The following is a 21820-nucleotide window of genomic DNA, read 5'->3' on the forward strand; positions in this document are numbered from 1 at the left end:
TCCCCAAAAAAGATCTCCGCTAAAGTGACCCTTCGGGGGACCCGTTGGGCATTGCAGTGCCGGGCCCGACGAGGAGCAAATGCCCGATGATGAAGCATGACATCCTTCGGGGTGTGTGAGGGCAACAGGAGAAAAGGCCTTGTGCTTTCTCCTTTATGAGGGGATCCCCATTTATACCTAGGTCTTTCCCTCCTCTTCTTTTTTTGTTTGACTTTTGGTAATGGGCACGGGGTATTCCCCGTTACATTACCTTTGGAACAGTGTCCTTTTTTGGTAATTCAAGTTATGCTAGAGGAGCATGGACACTGGACCATTATTCGCTCCTCGGTCCCCCTCTCTTTTTAGTTGGTTTACTGATCTCCCACTTCATTTTGGGGCCCTGATTTAGACTATCTTTAATGCCTCGCCAACAAGTGGCCTGGCACATTTTTAAAAAATTGTGGGCTCCGGCCTCGTGACCTCCTTTCAAACTATTTTTGGTGTGATCCCGGCATTCTTTCATTCTATTTTTTCCAGCGTCTTCGGAGGTCTCCCTTTGCTTCTCGCCCTTGTAGCTGGGGTGCTTTTGTTGATCTGCGCACTACGCTATGGATGCACAACTTGCGTCACACGACAGCATGTCCCGGCTGCTCCATCTTCGTAACCGGATGCTTGACTACTATGGCACTTTACCACTGGCGACTTTAAGCATAGCCTATGGATTGTCCTTCCGGTTTCCCTACTTTATTTGTGTGCAGCCTGTCTTTCATTGCCTAGATTGTCCATTCCAATGGGCTCTGGATTTGTGCCTGTCGAACTCGGTGTCTCCTGCCCTGGATTATGATCGGCTAATGAGCCCCTTAGTGGCCCATGAGTTGGACTGTTCTGGCGTCAGGATTATGGCCTGTGGAGCAGCACATGGAGTCCTAGGGAATTGGGACATCGGAACGGCTGCAGCTGAATTCTTAGCGAGAAGTTATCTTGACGAACACACCAGTTGTCCTCGAGTGGTGCTGGAGGCTCCGGTTGTCGAGGAACATGTGTGTTCCTTCCCCTTGCTGAACTGGATGGCAGATAATTTTGCAGAACGTTCCAATGATTTCCTCTTGGAAGCTGTTGCAACTTATTGTGCTTATACCTTGATGGATTGATTTTTTTCCCCCCTTAATTTGGTTGTACATCCATCGATAATTTTTTAGTTCCCCCTTTAAATGGTTTTTTTTTAATCCTTTTTTTTTTTTCACTTACCTTATATGGACTTACCATTTATACCCTTGGTTCCGTTCTAACAAACTTGAACTCTGCGTTCATGCTAGTGCGCCCCTACTGGTTAATGGTCCGATCAAGGGGGGGTGTAGTGAAGATTACTATCTATATACGTACAATGCTAAGTTAGCACAACCGCGTTAGATGTTAGAAAGCCATCTTGCCGCTTTTGCTGCTTTGGCACACGACACTGTAGTCACATGTTATTAAGTGAGAAATGCTTGCTCGACTTTACTTCACATGAGAACGGCCTGTTGTTCACAACGCTAACAGTGAGCAGCGACCTTGGTCTGCACATTGTTTAAAGAAACAGTCTGGGTCGCTAGACTGTGCATGTTGTTGGGTTCAGGTTGATCTGCCCACTATTTAGCCATAACACGCACGCAGCTGCAAATACCTGAAAGTCGAGTGCTTTTAATATTGCAGGCTACATGTTTTAGACACATTCGGAAGAAGAGCTTTCCCAGGAGCAGTCTAGCTGATCCTGTGATGTGATTCCACTAAGCTGATCTTTACGGTATGGGGTTCCCCATTTAAGCCTAGAGACCTTCTATTAGTCTAATAATAATAATATTAGTTTACTAGCGAAAGGAAGGTGGCTGTCATCCACTGTCATTTTATTATGATTACTCCTTTCATTTTCTATGGTATTGTAACTATGCTGATGGTTTTGATCTTAATCATGTGTCTGCTTATGTTAGCCAAAGTACTGCATCTTAGGACACAAGGTTTATAAAATAAACTCTTTAAACTTTACCGTGTCTCTGTTTATACTGTTGTGGACTGATATGAGAATAATTATGAACAGGTATTTCTGATTCCCACCATTCCTGAGAATACCCTAAGTCGCTTGTTCTGGGTTGTCTATACATTGGGACCGCCGAGATAAAACTCGGATAACGAATGGGACACTGATGCTGGTCGGATAAGGGGTTCTGAGTTCTGAGGTGAGTTTTTGGTACACCACAATTCACTGAGGTCCTGGTTTCCTGTGCATAGTTCTGTGCATAAGCAGAATCCCTGCAACAACGCCTTTAGCAAATCTATTTATCAAATGCCTTCACCCAAGAGAGAAAACAGTTGCATGCCAAATATATCCACATAGGGTTTGATAATTTTGTGGTTAACTCCTCCAGGTCTAGACCTTGGTTCCTCTAAATTCCTTAATTGATACAAGAACATCCTCAACAATTAGAGGCTCACTTATAGCTGACTGTTGATCTGCTTTAATCCATGTAGGTCACTTGTGAGTTATTACTAATCTTAGCATGTGATTTTGTCATATTCAACTGCTACTGCTTTTTTTAGTTGCATTCAAGTCTGGTCAAATGCCTAGACAGATGCGTAGCTTCTGTTTTTTAATTCTGCTTTTATTTATCTACCAGCTGTGGTTGGTGTCAGCCAGATCTTTTATTATTTTCTTACCTATGGGTGGAAATGTGAACAACAAAAAACAGATTTCAGTCATGCTTTGTGGCTAACAAATGAATGTAAACCGAGAGCATTGCATATCTGAGCTGGTTCCTAGACTCCATCTATAATGTCTTTACCTTCAACTGACCAAAAACGTGGACATTTATAAAGGTTCATTGATTTCAGTCAGTATGACTAAACTGCAGTATATAGATTTATTTTATGACTCAGTGTGGTTGCTTGGCGTGGGAGTAGATAAGACTGATTGATGACCGAGTTCAGGAAATTCTCCTTATCGCCACTTCACCTCTTCATTCTCAAATGTGGGAATGTTCTTGGTAGATTAGATCAGATTAATATGTTAAATAAGTTGTTTATATTTTGCCTTATCCAGCGGTGGCTGGAAGCTTTCCCAAATTAGATGCCAAATGTGGCCTAACGAGGGTGAGCACGTTTCTTTGTAAGGCTTCCTTGAAGAGGTAGATTTCGTGTCTAAAGATCATTTGATTTTGTCAGTTAAACATACAGATACATACAGATAATCTGCTTCCTCCAAAACATGAAAAATTATTATTTTAAAAGGATTTGTGATATGGATATTCTGGGTTCCTTTTAGTGCTTTAGCTCACACATTTTTGGGTTCAGTTAGTCCTGAAGCTAGTATAAACCAAGTGAGACCTTGTTAGTGTCCTGAATTCAACCCTCTACTATGTGGGAATTCAGTAAGGTCGTTGGAAGATTCCTTAAATACTTTTTGAATATATAATAATGACGGTGATGGTTATTTGTGTTGCATGATGCTGCTATGAGAGGACTAGTATTTGTTGCTAAGGGTGACAATTCTGAAAGTATCTATTAGCTCCACATCTGGTACTCTGCAAGGTGTTCTGGCTAATTTCTTCTGCTTCTAAACACATTATCTCGACACTTTCCAAACCATTGAGAGGTGAATAGCATTTGCTGCTGACAAATGACTGTTGATAGCAAAAGCTGGCACACTATTTAGGGAAATCCATTTCAGGGGCATGGCTGTCGAAGACCTCTGCGCAAAGGTACTGCACACACAGGTGGTGAAGGTAAACAATTCATTTTCACCAGCCCAGATGTATTGTACCACTATCCCCCCACCCCCTTGAGGCAGCAACGGCTAGAGCTTGAAGTTTAGGAGCAGAAGTGTGGAATTCCTAAAGCCTGACGCCCAGGACAACAAGTTTTCATGTGCATTTTGCCCTTGAGGCAAGTAGGCCGAACCCCCTGCAGCACAAACCCTTTAGCTACCAGTTTACAGTACCACTTTTTTATTTGTCTGTTTTTATTTTTCAATAACAGAGTAGACATTTATATTTCCATTTTCACAGTTCTTGGTACAGTTGACACAAGATTCTAATAAACAGCAGCAACTGCACATATTTGGTTACATCACATTCGCATCTGTATACATATTATTCACGCTTTGTGTACTAGGTGATTTGCTTGTGTCCTGGCCAGCGACATGCCTCGATCAGCAGTGGTGGTTGTGTCTAGGGTCATCCCTGCGTATTATCTGTATTGTGTAATTGCGGAGGCGGGGAGTAATAGTTTACAGTACCACATTATGGATCAGGGACGTGCAATGTCTCCAGGTAAGGGGATTTTTGTGTTCATATATTAATGCTATTAGAACTTCCATTTATGGTCCGTTAATGCAAAGCCTTTATTTGGGTGAGCGTTCTAAAGAAATGTTGTAAGGTCTGTCTGCACGACTGACAGATATTCAAGTGTTAACATCTCTAAACACGTTTTCAAAGTTTAGCAGTATGAGGCTGTGTGTATGCTCCCAGAATGCTCTCTGATTAGATGCAAACACTTGCAGAAGCTTGAAGCAAAATGGATGATTCTTTGCTTTCAAAATAAAATTTTCACCAAAAAATGCAACTAGGAAAAAACATTTTGCTGAACTTCTGTAACATTTTAGGTACTATTTCTTTGCAGTATCATTTATCAAATGTGTTGCATGCTAATATTTCCCCAAAATATTCCTAATGGGAAAATCGGTGTAACCAGTTTCAACAAGCTTATGGGAAACCTAAAAATAAACGAGCATTGCCAGTCAGGAGGTCTGAAATTGGCGGTCAGCCTTTTGGTTTTGTCAATGTATGTCTTGTTCTGGCATAGTTTTTGAAAACCTTATTGGCGTGGGAGCTGCCGAGCCCTCACCACTATAACGAGCATTGCGAAAAAGCAAAACAAATTTTGGTCTCAAGAAGCACACATTGCCACATTAGTTCCTGGCCTTGAACAAAATTACTTTGTGTGCCAATATGCTCCTTGTGAAAGAGCAGAAAGATGTCACTCATACTGAAACAAGCAGACCGAGAGATAGAATTTTAATAAACACAAAAGGTCATGGTTAACGCCATACCGAATTAGGGGTCCAATTATTAAAGAAATCTCAAAAGTGCACCCATGGTATATGTCCCTGCATCATGAATTCACAATAATCTTCAGTAGTAGGTCAAGAAATTGTAGTCCTAGAAAATATTTGAGAACTGCATTTTAGCATGAGCAAACTTGCATTTGTAGATTTGTTCATGCGAAAATCTGTTGAGCGTTTGCAAATTCACTCTCCCTCTAACCACTTTTTCCCAACCCTGAAAATAGTTTTACGTCTGACATTGTCAGGAGTAAATTTCCAACCTTTCTGAGTATGGTAAAAGATTAGAGAAGAGCTGGTAAACTCTTAAAACCTGCAAATTAGTAGGTTCAAAAGGGCATTCCAATCCTAGAAATATTGCTTACTGCTACCTACCGCCCCAGTATGTAGATACAGCGGATACAGCATCAATCAATCAATCAGTCAATCATAGCATTTATAAAGCGCACTACATACCCGTGACTGACTGAAACATTTATAAACGCGCACTTTTGCCGTGGCATCTTGGCGCTGTGAGTATGATGCAGACAACAGCAGATCTTAAGACCTTGGGAAGAGCCAGGTCTTTATATTTTTCCTAAAGAAGGCCCTATTTGATTCTAACCTGATTATCTCAGGGAGGGAGTTTCACAAGATGGATGCTTGGTAAGCGAACCCAGTTTGTCCCCATCTAACTTTTTTAGTTCTGGGAACACAGACCAATCCTGTATTGGCAGACCTGAATGAACGTTGGGGCTGGTATACAGAAAACAAAGTTTGAATGTCCACAGCCCCTCCTCCATATTTTGCCTTATGCAATAAGCATAGGGCTTTAAAGTTCACTCTCTGACGGACTGGAAGCCAATGCAGTTCCTTAATCGCCGCTGACGTCGGGTGATACTTAGATAAGCCATATAGTATCCGAGCCGCAGCATTCTGAAGCGATTGAAGTTTTTTGATCTGTCCCTTGCCTGCTCCCAGATAAAGAGCATTACAATAATCGATTCTGGACAAAACCAAGGCTCCGACCACAGTTTTCCGAAGTGACAGAGGAATGAAGTGTAGAATCTTCCGCAAGATTTTTAATGTGAAAAAGCATGCTGAGGTAACTTGATTTATTTGTGAGGCATATTTAAGATCTTTATCAAGCACAAATCTCAGATTCCTGGCCTTTGGCACCGGGACTGGACAGGTGCCTGCCTCTGGTGGCCACCAAATTTGGCTCCAGATAGAAAGAAGTTGCCCAAACTCTAAGACCTCAGTCTTTTCTGTATTTATCTTTAAAACGTTCGAATTCATCCATGCCATTACATCTGTAAGGCAGTTGCGGAACCGCTCAGCTGTTTGCCCGACACTTTGGGTTACAGAGACCACTAGTTGGGTGTCGTCAGCGTACGATACCAACATTATGCCATGATCTTTAATTACCTGTGCCAGGGGACTGACATATAGATTGAATAGTGTTGGCGACAGGGCTGAGCCCTGTGGGACTCTACAAGGGAGATGGAATGTTCCCGATTGCAGGCCATTCCAGTGGATCAGTTGTTCTCGAGATGTCAAAAATGATGTGAGTAAGGTCAGAGCCACATCTTCAATACCCACATCCTTCAATCGTTGCAGCAGTACCGCATGATTTACAGTATCGAAGGCTGAAGTCAGATCTAACAGGATGAGTGTGGCTCTGCCTTCCCCATCCATCACTTTACGGATCTCTTCTGTGGCCATGATTAAAGCTGACTCGGTGGAGTGCCGGGAGCGAAAACCATGTTGTGTGGAGTCCAGAATGTTACTACTAACCAAATATTCTGTCAGTTCTAGATACATGGCTTTCTCCAAGATTTTGGATGGTAGTGGGAGACAGGAGATTTGGCGGTAGTGTTTTGATTCTGAGGGATCTAAAGAGGCCTTCTGCATAATGGGCCTAATGCATGCTTTTTTCCAAAAAGTGGGAAAATCGCCGGAAGTAATAATCGCGTTTAATAGAGGGGTCAAGGTAAAACTTATTTCGCGTGGTATCGGATGTAGTATATAAGGAGGACAAGGGTCCAGAGGTGAACCCGATTTAGTTTGTAGCAGCAAGTTGACAACTTGATCCTCCTCCAAAGTCGAAAAACGCGACACCCTTTGCAGAGATGCCCGATGATCCAAAGAATCAGCACTGTTGGTTTTTTGAACACATGCAGTGGTGGCTAATGTATTGTATACCCGTTTGAACTTTATTCTGAAATCTGCAAAAGGTGGCAAAATAAGGAATTGCTAGTCTTCAAACCCTACTATGGTATGAGCCCTGGCATAATCAGAGAGGCTATATCCGAGCTCTTATATAATGAGATTGCTGCCATAATTTGTCACAATACTACATTGCACGAAAGGGAGAAGTGGATTTTGTCATAGGGCAGTAGTTTTATGAAGCAACCTGCCCCATGGACAAGTAGATATTTTATTAAATTCCACACCCCTGTTGGGTACATCGTCAATATTCCAAAACAGAACCAAGTCATGTAATAAAAGAAATGTCATGCCAGCTACCTTAAGCAATAATCAGTTCTTGACACATTCCCCTCTCTATCAAAAGTCCAATCCCACAAAAGACAAGATATGTACAATATAGACATAATTGACCTTGTATAAGAAATCCGTTCGAAATATCAGTTTTCTGCTTGGACCCAAATCGTTTTGAGCATTGGCAGCAGTGGACAGCTCCTGTGCCCTCCTTGTCTTGTTGACATTGCACATCCAGCTTCTTATTGACAAATGTAGCTTTACCATCAGGCACAAATGACAATTTATTCGTATTCCATACCTTAACTTTACTGAACACCCCCACGTTATCCTTCACCTCATTCACTTGCTTGGGACCGGAATAACTATTCTCGTCTTTGCATTTCCACCCTCTTTTCTTCGCTCTCACATAATTGTAATCCATAACCTGCTTCTTCCTCTTTCCAACATTCTCATAGTACTTTTGGATAGCCTGTGCAGCCAAGCTAGCATTACTTGCAGACCCTTCTGTCCCAGTCATTATCTGTTCATCAGTGTACCGTCTACTCTACATCTTCAGCATTACAAAAAGAGGTATGCTCATATTAGAGTGCAGAATAGTTTGCATAGACCACACAGTGTCCCTGAACACCTTTTTCTAAACGTCAGTTTTAACTGCTCTTTAGTCACCTGGGTGAATCACTTGGCCATCCTGTTGGACCTCATTGTTATATTATTATGAATGCCAAATTGATGACCATCTCTTCTGAACCTAATTGGTATCATTATCTCCTTCGACTATCCTTATTTATTGTAAACATCACAATTTTAGTTCAACCATGCAAGTTACAGACTCTTTTATTGTGTAGCCATAAATTACCAAAGCCTATTTTGAAGTTGCACCCAACACCCCAAAATTACCTCTGTGCTCTTGGCCAATTTTCTCCAGGATTGAACAGAAACTTCCATTGAGGTTTTTTTATTGGGCCTAGTAAAGTTGTGGGAAAGTTAAGGCTAAGGACATAGACACATCACAATCTTGGGTGAAAAGCTCAGCTGCCCTGTTCTGGCCTGACCGCTTGAGGCCCTCATGCACACACCTTTTGATATCATGAATCCCACTGTGGCCCACAGGTACTAGTTGAAGCATTTTGTAATGCATACCCTCAGACACAACCAGTAGCCCATGTCAGTCTCATCAAACTTGCATCAATGGTTAATTCTCCTGACAGTCTCCTAGTCGCTGTCACCCGTTCTTAAAACAGGCTTCATACTCCCCCTTGAGGCAGCAGCTGTCAAGTTTGGAATCTTGGAGGCATCACCACAATAACATTTCCAAACAGAACCAACCCAGACAATATATGATGCAGCCCAGAAACCATAAATAATATAGAATTCCCAACACACTGTTCAAAGAACTTGGCTAGCATAAAGTACCTGTCCGACGCTTTTGTCTTAAAGAGACAGGAAGCTTTAAATAGAAAGACATGTGCTCCTTGTGGAGTAGAATATGTTGCCAGGAATACCAGTGAACTGAATGTCACAATAGCCCAACTATACTAAAGTAGTGGTATGATGGTTTGCCGTAGATCGCTACTGCATTGCACTTTCATTAAGTATGTAGTAATTAAAAGGTTGTGTATACAGGCAGTTTGATTCCTACAGTGAGCTATGTCAATGCCCCTTTAGAACTTCCACACATTGAACCATAGCCCTTTTATTTGTGTGTGGAGGGGGTGGGACCTGCATTGCATTACATGGTGCCTGCATTGTATTACGTGGTGCACTGTGAATTAGTTTGTCTACCTGTTAGAAAGAAACCTGAATATTTCCATCCTGTTTCGAGGTGGGCAAAATGTTGATGGTTCTAGACCACAGTTGAGTTAATAGGTAACAGCATTTAATGCTTCTTGTTTTTTAGCCCAATCAGAGGGCGGACGCTCAATTTGTGGATGGAAAATTATAAGGGAGATTGCAAAATGAGCATTTAAGAATAGGCATTTGGATCCTCATTAACTTGTTTAAAATTGTATAACATTTGCACTCCTTTTGTATTTGTGTGAATTTTAATAAAATTGTTGGAAACTTACTTGTAGGTGTCCGACAGGCTCCAAATCAGAGAAGTGGGTCTAGCAGTGTTTCAACGGAGAAGAGGATTGAAAATGGGGTATGTCATAAACGTGAAATACAATAAATGTATGTATACTGACTTTGATGGCAAAATGAAGACGAATAGTAGTATTGTTACAATTAATTTGTTAACTCACAAGTTAAATACCTTAGGGGGGAAAATTTGTATTTGTTGAACTGCTGTCTCATCTGCCTATTCTCACTGCAGTCATTATCTGTAATATTATTTGGTAAATTGTAAATGGAGTAAGTGATCGGTTTACTCCGTTTCGGTTCCTCTGTTCACGGTCGGACTTCACTCTCTATACTTTTTAGTGTGTGGGTTGTGTTATCGTAACAGGGGTTAGAGGCCATTTTCCTTGGTTTTCAACCCATAAATGATAAATCGATCCTCTAGCCAACAAATACCGAGCCCTTTTGGGGCGTTTCCCGTGTGTTGCCCATAGACATTAACAACATTTTCCTCGTGGATAATGCATAGACTGATAATTATGTTCTGTTTTCATAAAATGGCTTTGAAAAAAACAAGGGAACCCAAACCAGGTAATCAAGGACCTTGGGTAATAGTACTTTAAAAGAAACAGTGGTCCTTAGAACAATGAGGGTACAGAAAGAATAAATATAGTCCAGAATCGATACTATATTAGGGGGATGTCCAGCCGGACAAACCCTTTTAATTCTTCAATGTAATATTCACATATACGAAAACATACTTTTTGTGGGACACAGTCCTGTATCCTTCAGGGAGAAATGACATCACATAAAGATCAATTACATACAAGTGAACAAAAGGGCATTTCAGGCAAGACGGGAAGAGCTTATGTACATTATCCAATGTTAGAAACTTTTTATACAACAACAATTGCACTTTTTTACACAGTGGATTAATGTGCACGTTGTTGGCTTAGGTCGACGACGTTTCGATCCTGTCGTGAAATACTAGGATCATCATCAGGACAAAATAATTTGCTGGCCTGAGCATAAGAAATTGCCCAATGGGCTCAGTTAACCTTTGTGTCCGGAAGGGGGAAGTACGGTGAGACCGTAAATAAAAAGTTGCGCTCGACCTAAGCTAACAACGTGCACATTAATCCACTGTGTAAAAAAGTGCAATTGTTCTTGTATAAAAAGCTTCTAACATTGGATAATGTACATAAGCTCTTCCCGTCTTGCCTGAAATGCCCTTTTGTTCACTTGTATGTAATTGATCTTTATGTGATGTCATTTCTCCCTGAAGGATACAGGACTGTGTCCCACAAAAAGTATGTTTTCGTATATGTGAATATTACATTGAAGAATTAAAAGGGTTTGTCCGGCTGGACATCCCCCTAATATAGTTTCGATTCTGGACTATATTTATTCTTTCTGTACCCTCATTGTTCTAAGGACCACTGTTTCTTTTAAAATTCATAAAATGGCAGCATAAGGAACCAATATATACTGTACTTTCTAATATGTATCAATTTCCTGTAAAAAATGTAATCTATTTTAACGTTTTTTAAGCCGCAAGTGGAGAAAATTTGAGTTGGTTTGTACTTTCCTGTATTTGTTTGATGAAAATGAAAAATCGGAAATAATAGGCATAGAACCAATAAACGTGTCTACACTTAAAAAAGTTGAACACATTTTATAAATAACGAAGCCAACGAGTCTGCATGGCCTAGAGTGCGCTTACACTTGATGTTAAATACTGAACATATACTGAACACACATCAAATTCTTATTCGTATTACAGTATTATAGCTCACTGTCCTGGTCTATACTGTTTGTTAAAGGCCCTCATATCGAGTTATAAGCCTGATCTGCAGACAAGGGCATTTATCAACTCGCAGAGCTGAAGGCAGAAGTACTACAATGCTTTTAGAGCATTCCACCCACCGAGAGCAGAACGTCTAACAGTGAAAAACATAAAACATCCATTTGAATGCTGAACCAAAATATGTGTACACCAACCATTACAGGCCATTTGCCTCGCCATCCTCCGCAATGGAGGTCACAACATAGCAGTGTTCGTAGCATTGTAGCCCTCTGTCAAGGAAGCCACTAGTCGTTGAAAGTCCTCTGCCTAAGTTGTAAGCTTGAGGTACAGGCAAAGGCCTATAACGAATCAGAGTGTCTTTTATAGCCAACATAGCCAGAGATAGGTGGGCTATAATGGGGTCAGAGCATTCCGCCCACTAAAGGTAGATCGCTCTAAATTAAACACACAAAAACAAGGCAAACACTGAAATGCTGGAGCAGAAAGTCTGCACCAACCATTAAATGCCCTCTGTCATTCCACTCTTTTCAAAGAAGCTCCAAACATTTCAGTGTTGTAATGTAATTTATACACCGTGTTTCATTGTCTTTATGGTTTTGTGATGGCGGCTGCAAAGTAAAATTTTAAACGTAATATTTGTTGTTTGGAGGAGACCATACAAGTGCAATCAAAAGTTGGCAGGTAGGAGAGGACTTGGTCATGATGCTCAAAGACAAAACAAAGCGTCAAGTGGGCATGATCAAATAGGACAAAAACACAATATGTTAAAAGAGAATCTTAAAAACAGCAGGAACAGAGTAGAGAGGCGAGGTAAAGGCCCTCCCTGGTTAAAAAGGTAGTAAACTGTGAAACACACAACACAAGCGAGCATTAGATTTCCTCATTAACGCTTCGTTCCTTTTGAACATCCATCTTCAGTTGCCTCCCCAAGGCGAAGTTTGGATGTAGGTGCCAGCTCTGGAGAATGCAGTCAAACTAGAAAATATAACCATCAAATAAAAAAAATTGAAAAAGTGATTTAAAAAAAAAAAAGAAAAGAAAACTCTTTAGACCATAAATATAAGAAATGGCAAAGGTCCATGTTGTGACGGGTAATAATACCAATCGTATGCGTTGCACACTAGATTTAATATATTCAAGCGATTAAACGCATTTGTTCTGCATGTTTATTTCGTTTTGACGATTAAAACATACATTTAAGCCCCTTTCTTTCCATTTCCCGTCTTGCAAAATAATCATTCTTTGTGTTTAAGAGAACATATGATCATTGTTCCAAATTCGGTGCTGTATGTTCTTTAGCAACAAACAATGCAGTTTTTGTTGAAGTGAAGCTTAAAAGAGCTATATACAGCTGCAGCTTTGTTAGATGCGAAGGAAAGAAACAGATACAAGAAATGCAACAACAAGGATAATACATTTTTTTAAAGTTTTTTTTTAAACAGATTTTATTGGGATTTTACAGCACGTACATCACACAAATTTGAGTGTTTCCCATGAAATGGTGTGGTTGCATAGGTTCAGCAGTCATTTTTCATCATACACGGTGAGGTATCCCTTGTATGCAACTGAACAGGACCCAAACCCCCCCCCCCCCCCCCCCCCCCCATGATTCTTCTTAAGGTCATACACGTGCTATAATATCGTGCATTGTAAACAGCAGCACCAGTGAAGTGGATAGAGGTCTAGCCGCTAATGCTGTTTTTGTCGGTGTAGGGGCTGCGAGGGGCAGGGGGCACCAGAAGCATTCTTATCAATGTGTTGAGCTCTAATGTGCGGCTGGTCCAGGAGAGCCCACGGGTGTGCTTATTGGGGTCTGGATCAGTAAAGCTAACCACCAGGGCTTCCCAAGGACGGCCATGTCTAATGTGCCTATCCCTTGCCCGGCCTCCCTCAGGAGTACTCTTCCCCTCCCACCCCACCCACTGCTCCGTTTCTCTCCTCATGCATGTATTTGCAGCCCCCCAGGTGGCTTCCAGTTCTTTTCGATTTCTCGCTTGGCCAGTATAGAAACCAGGTTCTGAAATTACTTGTTACTTGGTTTTGGTAGTGTGTGGCAACCACCGTACGAGACAATGGCAAGAGGAGCTGTAGTGAAGATTGCTATCTATATACGTACAATGCTAAGTTAGCACAACCGCGTTAGATGTGAGAAAGCCATCTTGCCGCTTTTGCTGCTTTTGCACACGACACGGTAGTTGCATCTTATTAATTGAGAAATGCTTGCTCGACTTTGCTTCACATGAGAACTGTCTGTTGTTGACATCCCGAACAGTGAGCAGCGACCTTGGTCTGAACATCGTGTAAAGAAACAGTCTGGGTCGCTAGACTGTGCATGTTGTTGGGTTCAGGTTGATCGGCCCACTATTTAGCCATAACACGCACGCAGCTGCAAATACCTGAAAGTCGGGTGCTTTTAATATTGCAGTGTTGCATGTTTTTCATTACATTCGGAAGAAGAGCTTTCCCAGGAGCAGAGTCTAGCTGATCCTGTGATGTGATCTCACTGAGCTGATCTTTACGGTATGGGGTTCCCCATTCAAGCCTAGAGACCTTTTATTAGTCTAATAATATTAGTTTACTAGCGAAAGGAAAGTGGCTGATATCCACTGTCATTTTAGTATGATTACTCCTTTCATTTTCTATGGTATTGTAACTATGCTGATGGTTTTGCTCTTAATCATTTGTCTGCTTATGTTAGCCAAAGTACTGCATCTTAGGACACGAGGTTTATAAAATAAACTCTTTAAACTCTACCGTGTCTCTGTTTATTCTGTTGTGGACTGATATGAGAATAATTACGAACAGGTATTTCTGATTCCCACCATTCCTGAGAATACCCTAAGTCGCTTGTTCTGGGTTGTCTATACATTGGGACCGCCGAGATAAAACTCGGATAACGAATGGGACACTGATGCTGGTCGGATAAGGGGTTCTGGGTTCTGAGGTGAGTTTTTGGTACACCACAATTCACTGAGGTACTGGTTTCCTGTGCATAGTTCTGTGCCTAAGCAGAATCCCTGCAACATGGCGCACCTAATGTTTGGTCTATTGATTTGAAACGTCTTAGCAGTGCTTGTATTAGTCCACAACACCCTCACTCTGGTTTCCGGTTGACAGGAGTGACGGTTTAACCTACCTGTGTTTCGACTAATAGGTTAATTCAAGCTTGATCATTAAAAAGGTTATTTCTACTGAACCCCAGTGCTACTGTTGATATCGTTGATACTCTTTAGTGTGTCCTAATGGCGGTCGAGATAGCCGCGCATAGTCGTGCACCTCTACGCCGTCATTTGACGACGTATGGGGTGCCAGATGATGGGATGGCTGTTATTTTTGTGGTGAGCGCTGATGCGTCTTACCCGTATGAGTTGTTTTACTCTTGGGTGACTTTTCCGGCGGTGGATGACGATGATACGTTTCATTCCTTTACTGCCACACAGCTACCTGCGGTCTATACCCCGTATAGGACACCAGAAATTCCAATCTCTGCCTGGCAGCATACCATTTGGTTTAATGGCGCCCTTCCCCATGTTGTTGCACCGGCAAGAATGGGCCCGTTGTCTATTGCAGGGGCCACATGGCCGGTGCTGGACGGCTATACGCCTCATCCCCGCTATCTCACGGTGGCGGTGGCTGAGTTGCGAGTACTACACGCAGCCCTGATTACAATTCATAGGGCTTTAGTGCAGTACGTGTCACGCAACGTGCAGGTGGGGACACCTGCTGTTGCGGGACAACCAACGGACCACCACGTGGTGGTTATTAGTCCTGTTATGGTTAATTCGGTAATGGGCAAGCGCCCACAGAGTAAGGATGATTTTCCTTATTGGCTTGCTGAGAAATTTGACCAACTGGAGGCGGTTTTTCCACATACCACTTCTGTGGAGAAACACAGGATACTCACCATTAGTTTGCCGAAAGACTTGGTCCCAGATATGTCTGATTGCAGAAACTGGGGCAAGGTCTTTGCCGCGACCTACTCGAAGTGCTTCGGCACTCCGTCTATGTCTGTACTCCCCTCCGTCATCAAACGTGTTCAAGAGAATCACGGTGCGGAGGCTGCTGTTGAATTGGGAATGAGGCTTGTCGGAGTGTTCGATGTGGTGGCTTCCATGGTAATGGACAACCTCAAAGGCGATGCCATGCAGTTCCAAGTACTAAATAAGCTGGACAGCGTGGATGAAGTCGACAAGCCCAAGGAGTTTGCAAAAATAATTGCGCAAGCCTACAGGCAAGTGGGCCGTAGTGCGTTGGGTGTTAAACCAGCCGTAATAATTCCTGATAGAGTACAGCAAACTAAGGTGAGCTCGTCAACTAAAGACGAACGCCCAAACTTTCCTAAACAAAGTTGGCGAGCAAACAAACAGGGGAAGCAGCAACAGAAACAGGGGTCTCGTCCTGCCTCGCCCGTGCAGTCGTCCACCGAACGCACATATGATCTGCGCGATCGATCTCGTATTAAGTCACCTGATAGATTTCAGGTTTCTGAACAACACTCTCCTCGTTCTTCACAGGAAACATCGGCTTCACAATCCGGTGGCGGAGACCGTGGGAAAGGAAGGGGTGCCCAAAGTCGTGAGCAGCCCCACCAGACTGACGACAAAGACAAGCAGGACGAGTCTGCACGTAACGACCCCCGTTTCAGACGCACGCACGCAGCTGCAAATACCTGAAAGTCGGGTGCTTTTAATATTGCAGTGTTGCATGTTTTTCATTACATTCGGAAGAAGAGCTTTCCCAGGAGCAGAGTCTAGCTGATCCTGTGATGTGATCTCACTGAGCTGATCTTTACGGTATGGGGTTCCCTATTCAAGCCTAGAGACATTTTATTAGTCTAATAATATTAGTTTACTAGCGAAAGGAAGGTGGCTGATATCCACTGTCATTTTAGTATGATTACTCCTTTCATTTTCTATGGTATTGTAACTATGCTGATGGTTTTGATCTTAATCATTTGTCTGCTTATGTTAGCCAAAGTACTGCATCTTAGGACACGAGGTTTATAAAATAAACTCTTAAAACTCTACCGTGTCTCTGTTTATTCTGTTGTGTACTGATATGAGAATAATTACGAACAGGTATTTCTGATTCCCACCATTCCTGAGAATACCCTAAGTCGCTTGTTCTGGGTTGTCTATACATTGGGACCGCCGAGATAAAACTCGGATAACGAATGGGACACTTATGCTGGTCGGATAAAGGGTTCTGAGGTGAGTTTTTGGTACACCACAATTCACCGAGGTCCTGGTTTCCTGTGCATAGTTCTGTGCATAAGCAGAATCCCTGCAACAGAGCAAGGGGTCTCCTTCATTTTAAAATCCGCAATCATATGGGTAATCTCCTCCCAGAAAGTGCGCAGCAAGGGACAATACCAGAGCATTTGTAAGAAGTTAGCTCCCTCCTCCCCACAACGTGGGTAGGCTGCATCAGCCACAAGGAAATAACTACCAGTATGCTCCGGAGTGAGGTATGCTCTGTGGAGGGGATAATAGTTAATCAATTTAAATAGGGCATTTTTGGATACCTTTGGTACTCTATCCAGGATGGTGTCCCAACCCCTGTTGGTCTTGGGATGCTCAGACCTTCCTCCCACCGTTCCTGCAGCCGCTCCGACGGTCGATGGGCATCCTCCCCAATCACCCTATATCAGCACAAACTGCTTTATTAGTGCCTGCAGAAAGAGCCTCATAGTGGCAGCTTTTTAGTGCCCGCAGTTCCGAGGTGCCAGTGTTCCAGTGCTTGTGGAACGTCGTTGTGAACTGCCAAATTGTTGTCAAAAGTAATCATGTGAAGGTCATTATAAGAAGAAATGAGTGAGCCTCTAAGGGCATTCTGCAAGGAGTGAGTGTAGTACCGAAAAGCGATGGCTACCTGCTTTAACACTCCATACTGCCACTCAATAACTAATTACAAAAAAAGAGAATTAATTACTTGCTGCTGTACATTGAACCAATTCATGAGTTTTTTGTAATGTCATCAACCATGGGATCCAAGCTTGATTTCCACATTAATATCACCTGAAATCTGAGGTGGGCTTACAGGCTTACAATACCATAAGAAAGTAGTCTTTATTTGTTGATAACGTGTTTGTCTGTTTTGGTATTGTATCTAAATAGATATTTTGTTTAGAAGTGAAAAAAAAGTGTTGGATATTAATGATACATGGCATGTATTCGCTAAATGTGTGCTTCGTACTCACCAAATTCTACACATTGAACTGACAAGATTAGAAAGAAAAGGAGATTTTTCTCTTAGTATAAATATTTTTTTTCTTTTTACGTTACTGTTTCGAAGTATGCATTCCTTCTACTAATGGAAGCTTTTGACAGTTATTTGACATCATTAGGAATGGAATGCTAGGGTAAGGGCATTATTCAATTTAGTTGACTATTGCTGGGTTATGTTTCCGATTGGAACTGAAATACTGAGAAAATAAAGGGAAGTAACCGACTGGAGAGAAGATAAGTTGTTATTGGCACTAAAATATTATGTATGCCGCTTTATTTACATTATTTTAGTTAATTAGAGCTACTCTCGCCACAGTATTTAAAATTAGACCTATGGCTGTTAGTTATCCTACTATTTGTATTTAATTGATGCCCTCTCCGGAGTAATGTCCCTCCCACTCTATCTTGTGCACAAGAACAGTGAACATTATGTCTTGCAAGTTGTAACCATCATCCTTATAGTTTGCAAAACTACATAGAGAGATGTTAGTTTCTGCAATGAGATTAACAATTGTCCATTGGGGCAAGATGGCCGCGGACAGGCTGAGCTGAGCAGTCGCTGTTCCATACCTCTCCCGGTGGTAATAATCTAGCGCCCTGAGACATGTACTGGTGATGGAAATGCCCCCCCCCCAAAGGCTATGATCAGTCTCTGGCACGCAACCCTACTTGCGCCGACTCGAATTTCTCCAGAAACGTGGAAGTTACCTGCGATACTTAAACGGAGCTGGCTGAAGGTAGCCTTCAAGAGGGCCTGGAGGAAGTGGGAGAGCACGCGGAGAACGTTGAGTATTCTGACACTGCCACTGACAGTGCTTGGCAATCAGTTCTACAAGATGCCCCCGCGCTCTGCCAAGACGGACAAAATGAAGGAGAAACAGGAGAAGCATAAGGAAGTACATCAGCTCGAGAATACTCCTATGGAACCAGCTAAGGTGACGCCGCCAGCCCCAAAGGATCTAGGAGCAATTCGGAAGACAGCGGCAGTAGCGCAAAGGCTTAGGAAAGCTGAGTCACGGAGGGGGGAAAAAGCGGCTGTAAATACCCCCACGGGCCCAACTGACCGAGTAGATGGAGCCACCGATCTGAAGATGACAAGATTAGTGCGGCAGCAGGAGGATGGAGTTGAGAAAAAGTTGGGGCAAGGAAGGGGCGAGGAAAAAAGCAGAGCGACTACCCTTAGACAACCTACCTTATCGGAAGTCTTCTCCATTCAATCCGCTGTGAGTCGCAACGAAACCGGCGGAGAGGAAACCAGCGGCAGCCTCAGCTCCGGTCTCAGCGTCCTCGAGGACGCGGAAAGCACGTCAAACACGGACGCTCAGGTTGCTAAGCAACAGGGGGATCAGCAGATCGGCAACGCCGGAGTCTCGATGCAGCCTGCTCCACAGTCCGGTTTGGTACTGTCACTGTCAGTCGAGAGAGCCGTGAGCACCGTGAGTACTGTGAGTACCGTGAGCACTGAGGACCCCCAGGCAAGCAAAATCGACTCATTAGCGAAACAGGGTGCAACCGATGAGATGATGGAGGCAATTTTGTTGCTCGAGGCAGAGCTAGGAACCCCTAAGGCCCTTGAAGTTGTACAAAAGAGTCATATCAAGGGGGTCAGGTCCGCAGCTTCAGTGGGCAAATGTATTAGCCCAGTGGAGGAGGCAGGACGGCACGGGTGTTGCGAGCCAGTGTCGACAGCGCTAACGGAGAAAAACAGCATCGGTGAGGTAGATGGAGAAAAATTCTTTTCTCTAAATGAGGATTCGGACTCTCACTCTGTGCAGCATGGAGACGCAAGCTTAGAGGAGAGCACAGAGGGAGAAGAGGAGATGGTAATATCAGGGGAGGACGAGCTGACGGATTCTAGCTCGACAGGGAGCGACTGCAATGACGTATGTACAGGAAACGACTCAACCTTAAGAAAAAGGAAGAGCAAAATAAAGCCAAGCAGTCAGCCGGCTGGGCTCATGGGAAGTACTGGGAGAGGATTAGCATGGGATTATCTGGGAACTTCTCAAACATATCACGAGGAGGAATCCGCCGGCGCACCGAGTCAAAACACACCGTCTAACATCTTGCTCAATACTCTCAAACAGATGCAGGCGGAAGCTAGAGTTGCAAATCGCAAAGCAAGGCAAGATGCAAAAAAAATACAAGTCTCACTTAAAAAAACCAATAAGCTCTACGAAGATCTGGTCAGTAGAGTGACGGAGGTTGAGGAGCGCACGAATAAACTTGAAGATGACTTTGGAAATTGGCAGTCCTCAAGAATGGAGCAAGAAAAAGTCGTAGAAGACTTGCAATGGAAGCTGGAGGACTTAGAAAACCGCCAGCGGCGGAATAATGTTCGAATTTTGGGTGTGGCGGAAGGGATTGAAGGGCAGGATATAAGGCGCTTTACTGTTAACTTACTAAGAGGGGCTTTCCCAGAGTCTCAGTGGCAGTGGGATAGCGAGATTCAGAGAGTGCACAGGTTTCCCTTTACGCTAAAAGGGGGATCCATGGCAGAGGGGGGCAGGAAGTCCTCTTTTCCGCGAGCAATCTTAGTCTACTTTGGCAATTACCTTATTAGACAGGAAATCATTGAAAAAGCTAGACCTACAAGTAAGAGATCATTCGAAGGCACCTCCTTTTTTGCAAGACCAGATTTCTGCCATGTTACCGTAGAACGGAGGTGGAGGATGAGGCAGTTGATCCCGAAATTCCAGGAGTTAGGCTTAGAGGCTTACTTAATGTTTCCTGCAAAGCTGAAAACGATCGCGCAGGGTAGAGTTAGAATGTTCTTTTCAGAGATTAAGGCTCAGCAGTATCTAGATGAGGTGAAAAAATAATCGGCGTTGGCAGGGAGAGTACTTAACTATTTTGTTGGGGGGGTAGAAAGTTTTGCGGTAAAGCAGGCGGGTGCTAGATGGCTGAAGATGGATATATAGTGACAGAGACAAAGGAGGGAGAGGGGTGGGACTTAGCGGCTCCAGCAGCCTGAAACCGGCTACACATAGGTCTGACCGACCTATTTGCCTGTGTAGGGGAGGGTGGGGGTGGGGGCCGTGGGGAGGGTGAGGAGGGTGGTTGGGCAGGGGGGAGGTCACTGGGGGGTCTAATAGGGGTTAAAATTTGGCTTTTTTTTAGTTTAATAATGCACATTTCTAGGTACAGATTTGTTAGTCTCTTGTCGATGCCCATGATCATGTCTATGCTCATGCTTAATACTCGGTTATTCAGATGTAAGAATTTTAATGCTCCTTTGTAATGCCTTGTAAGATTGCTTCGATTAATGTGTGCGGGTTGAATAATCACGTTAAGAGAGCTAATGTAGCAGGGCTGTTAAAGACCTTGAAATTGGACTTAGTCTGTCTTCAAGAAACCCATATTCAGTCATCACAGACTTACTTGTTAAAACAGCTTAATTTTGATGTATTAGCTGCCAGCAAGCAGGGGACTAGAACTAGGGGGGTTGCAATACTAGGGAGGAAACATGAGGTAGTGGTACATCGAAAAAAGGAGGATCAATGGGGGAGATGGGCTATTGTCGAACTGAGTATAAAGGGGGTTAAAATTACAGTAGGCACAATATATGGCTCCACTGAAGATGACCCAGATGTCTGGCAGTTCATGGATTTGGAATTAGCACATTGGCCGGAGCCCATTGTGCTATGCGGGGACTTTAATATCCATGATAGTACGAGCTCCTTTACAGAACTTGGGGGGAGCTATGTAGGGAGGAAGAGGAAGACTTATAACGCATTGGCTAGTATGGTCCAACATAACTCCCTTGTGGACCCATGGATCAAGCTGCATCCCTCTGTGGATGGCAGTACTTATTTTTCGGCCCCACACAGAATTTTAGTGAGATTGGACTATTTTTTGGTGTCTAGTTCTATTATCTCCCATACAGAAATAGAAAAACAGCCCAGAATCCTTTCTGATCATAGCCCTCTGGTTTTAACATTAGCTACTAGGAATATTAAAGTAATTAAACCTCAGTGGACGTTTGAGCGAACATTGCTAAGCGATAGGGCATACCAGACGCATATGAAATCATGGATATTGTTTTTCTGGGATATTAACAGAGGCACTGCGCCCCCAGGGGTGGTATGGGATTGTTTTAAGGCGGGGGTAAGGGGAGAAACTATGAGTTACGTATTGGCTAAACAGAAAAAAGACCGAAGATATTTAGAAGAT

General features: G+C 43.1%; 1 protein-coding gene across 4 annotated transcripts in view; it reads left to right on the forward strand.

The window, feature by feature from the left end:
* PPP1R13B (protein phosphatase 1 regulatory subunit 13B) overlaps positions 1-21820 on the forward strand; it is a 509136-nt gene that overhangs the window by 201152 nt on the left and 286164 nt on the right. For all 4 annotated transcript variants that reach the window (XM_085626276.1, XM_085626274.1, XM_085626275.1 and 1 more), the window contains exon 4: positions 9628-9698. In XM_085626276.1, coding sequence (XP_085482402.1) covers positions 9628-9698 — 71 coding nt within the window. The remainder of the gene's footprint in view (positions 1-9627; positions 9699-21820) is intronic.

Source organism: Triturus cristatus, chromosome 9 (genome assembly GCF_964204655.1).
Source record: "Triturus cristatus chromosome 9, aTriCri1.1, whole genome shotgun sequence".
Taxonomy (NCBI): domain Eukaryota; kingdom Metazoa; phylum Chordata; class Amphibia; order Caudata; family Salamandridae; genus Triturus; species Triturus cristatus.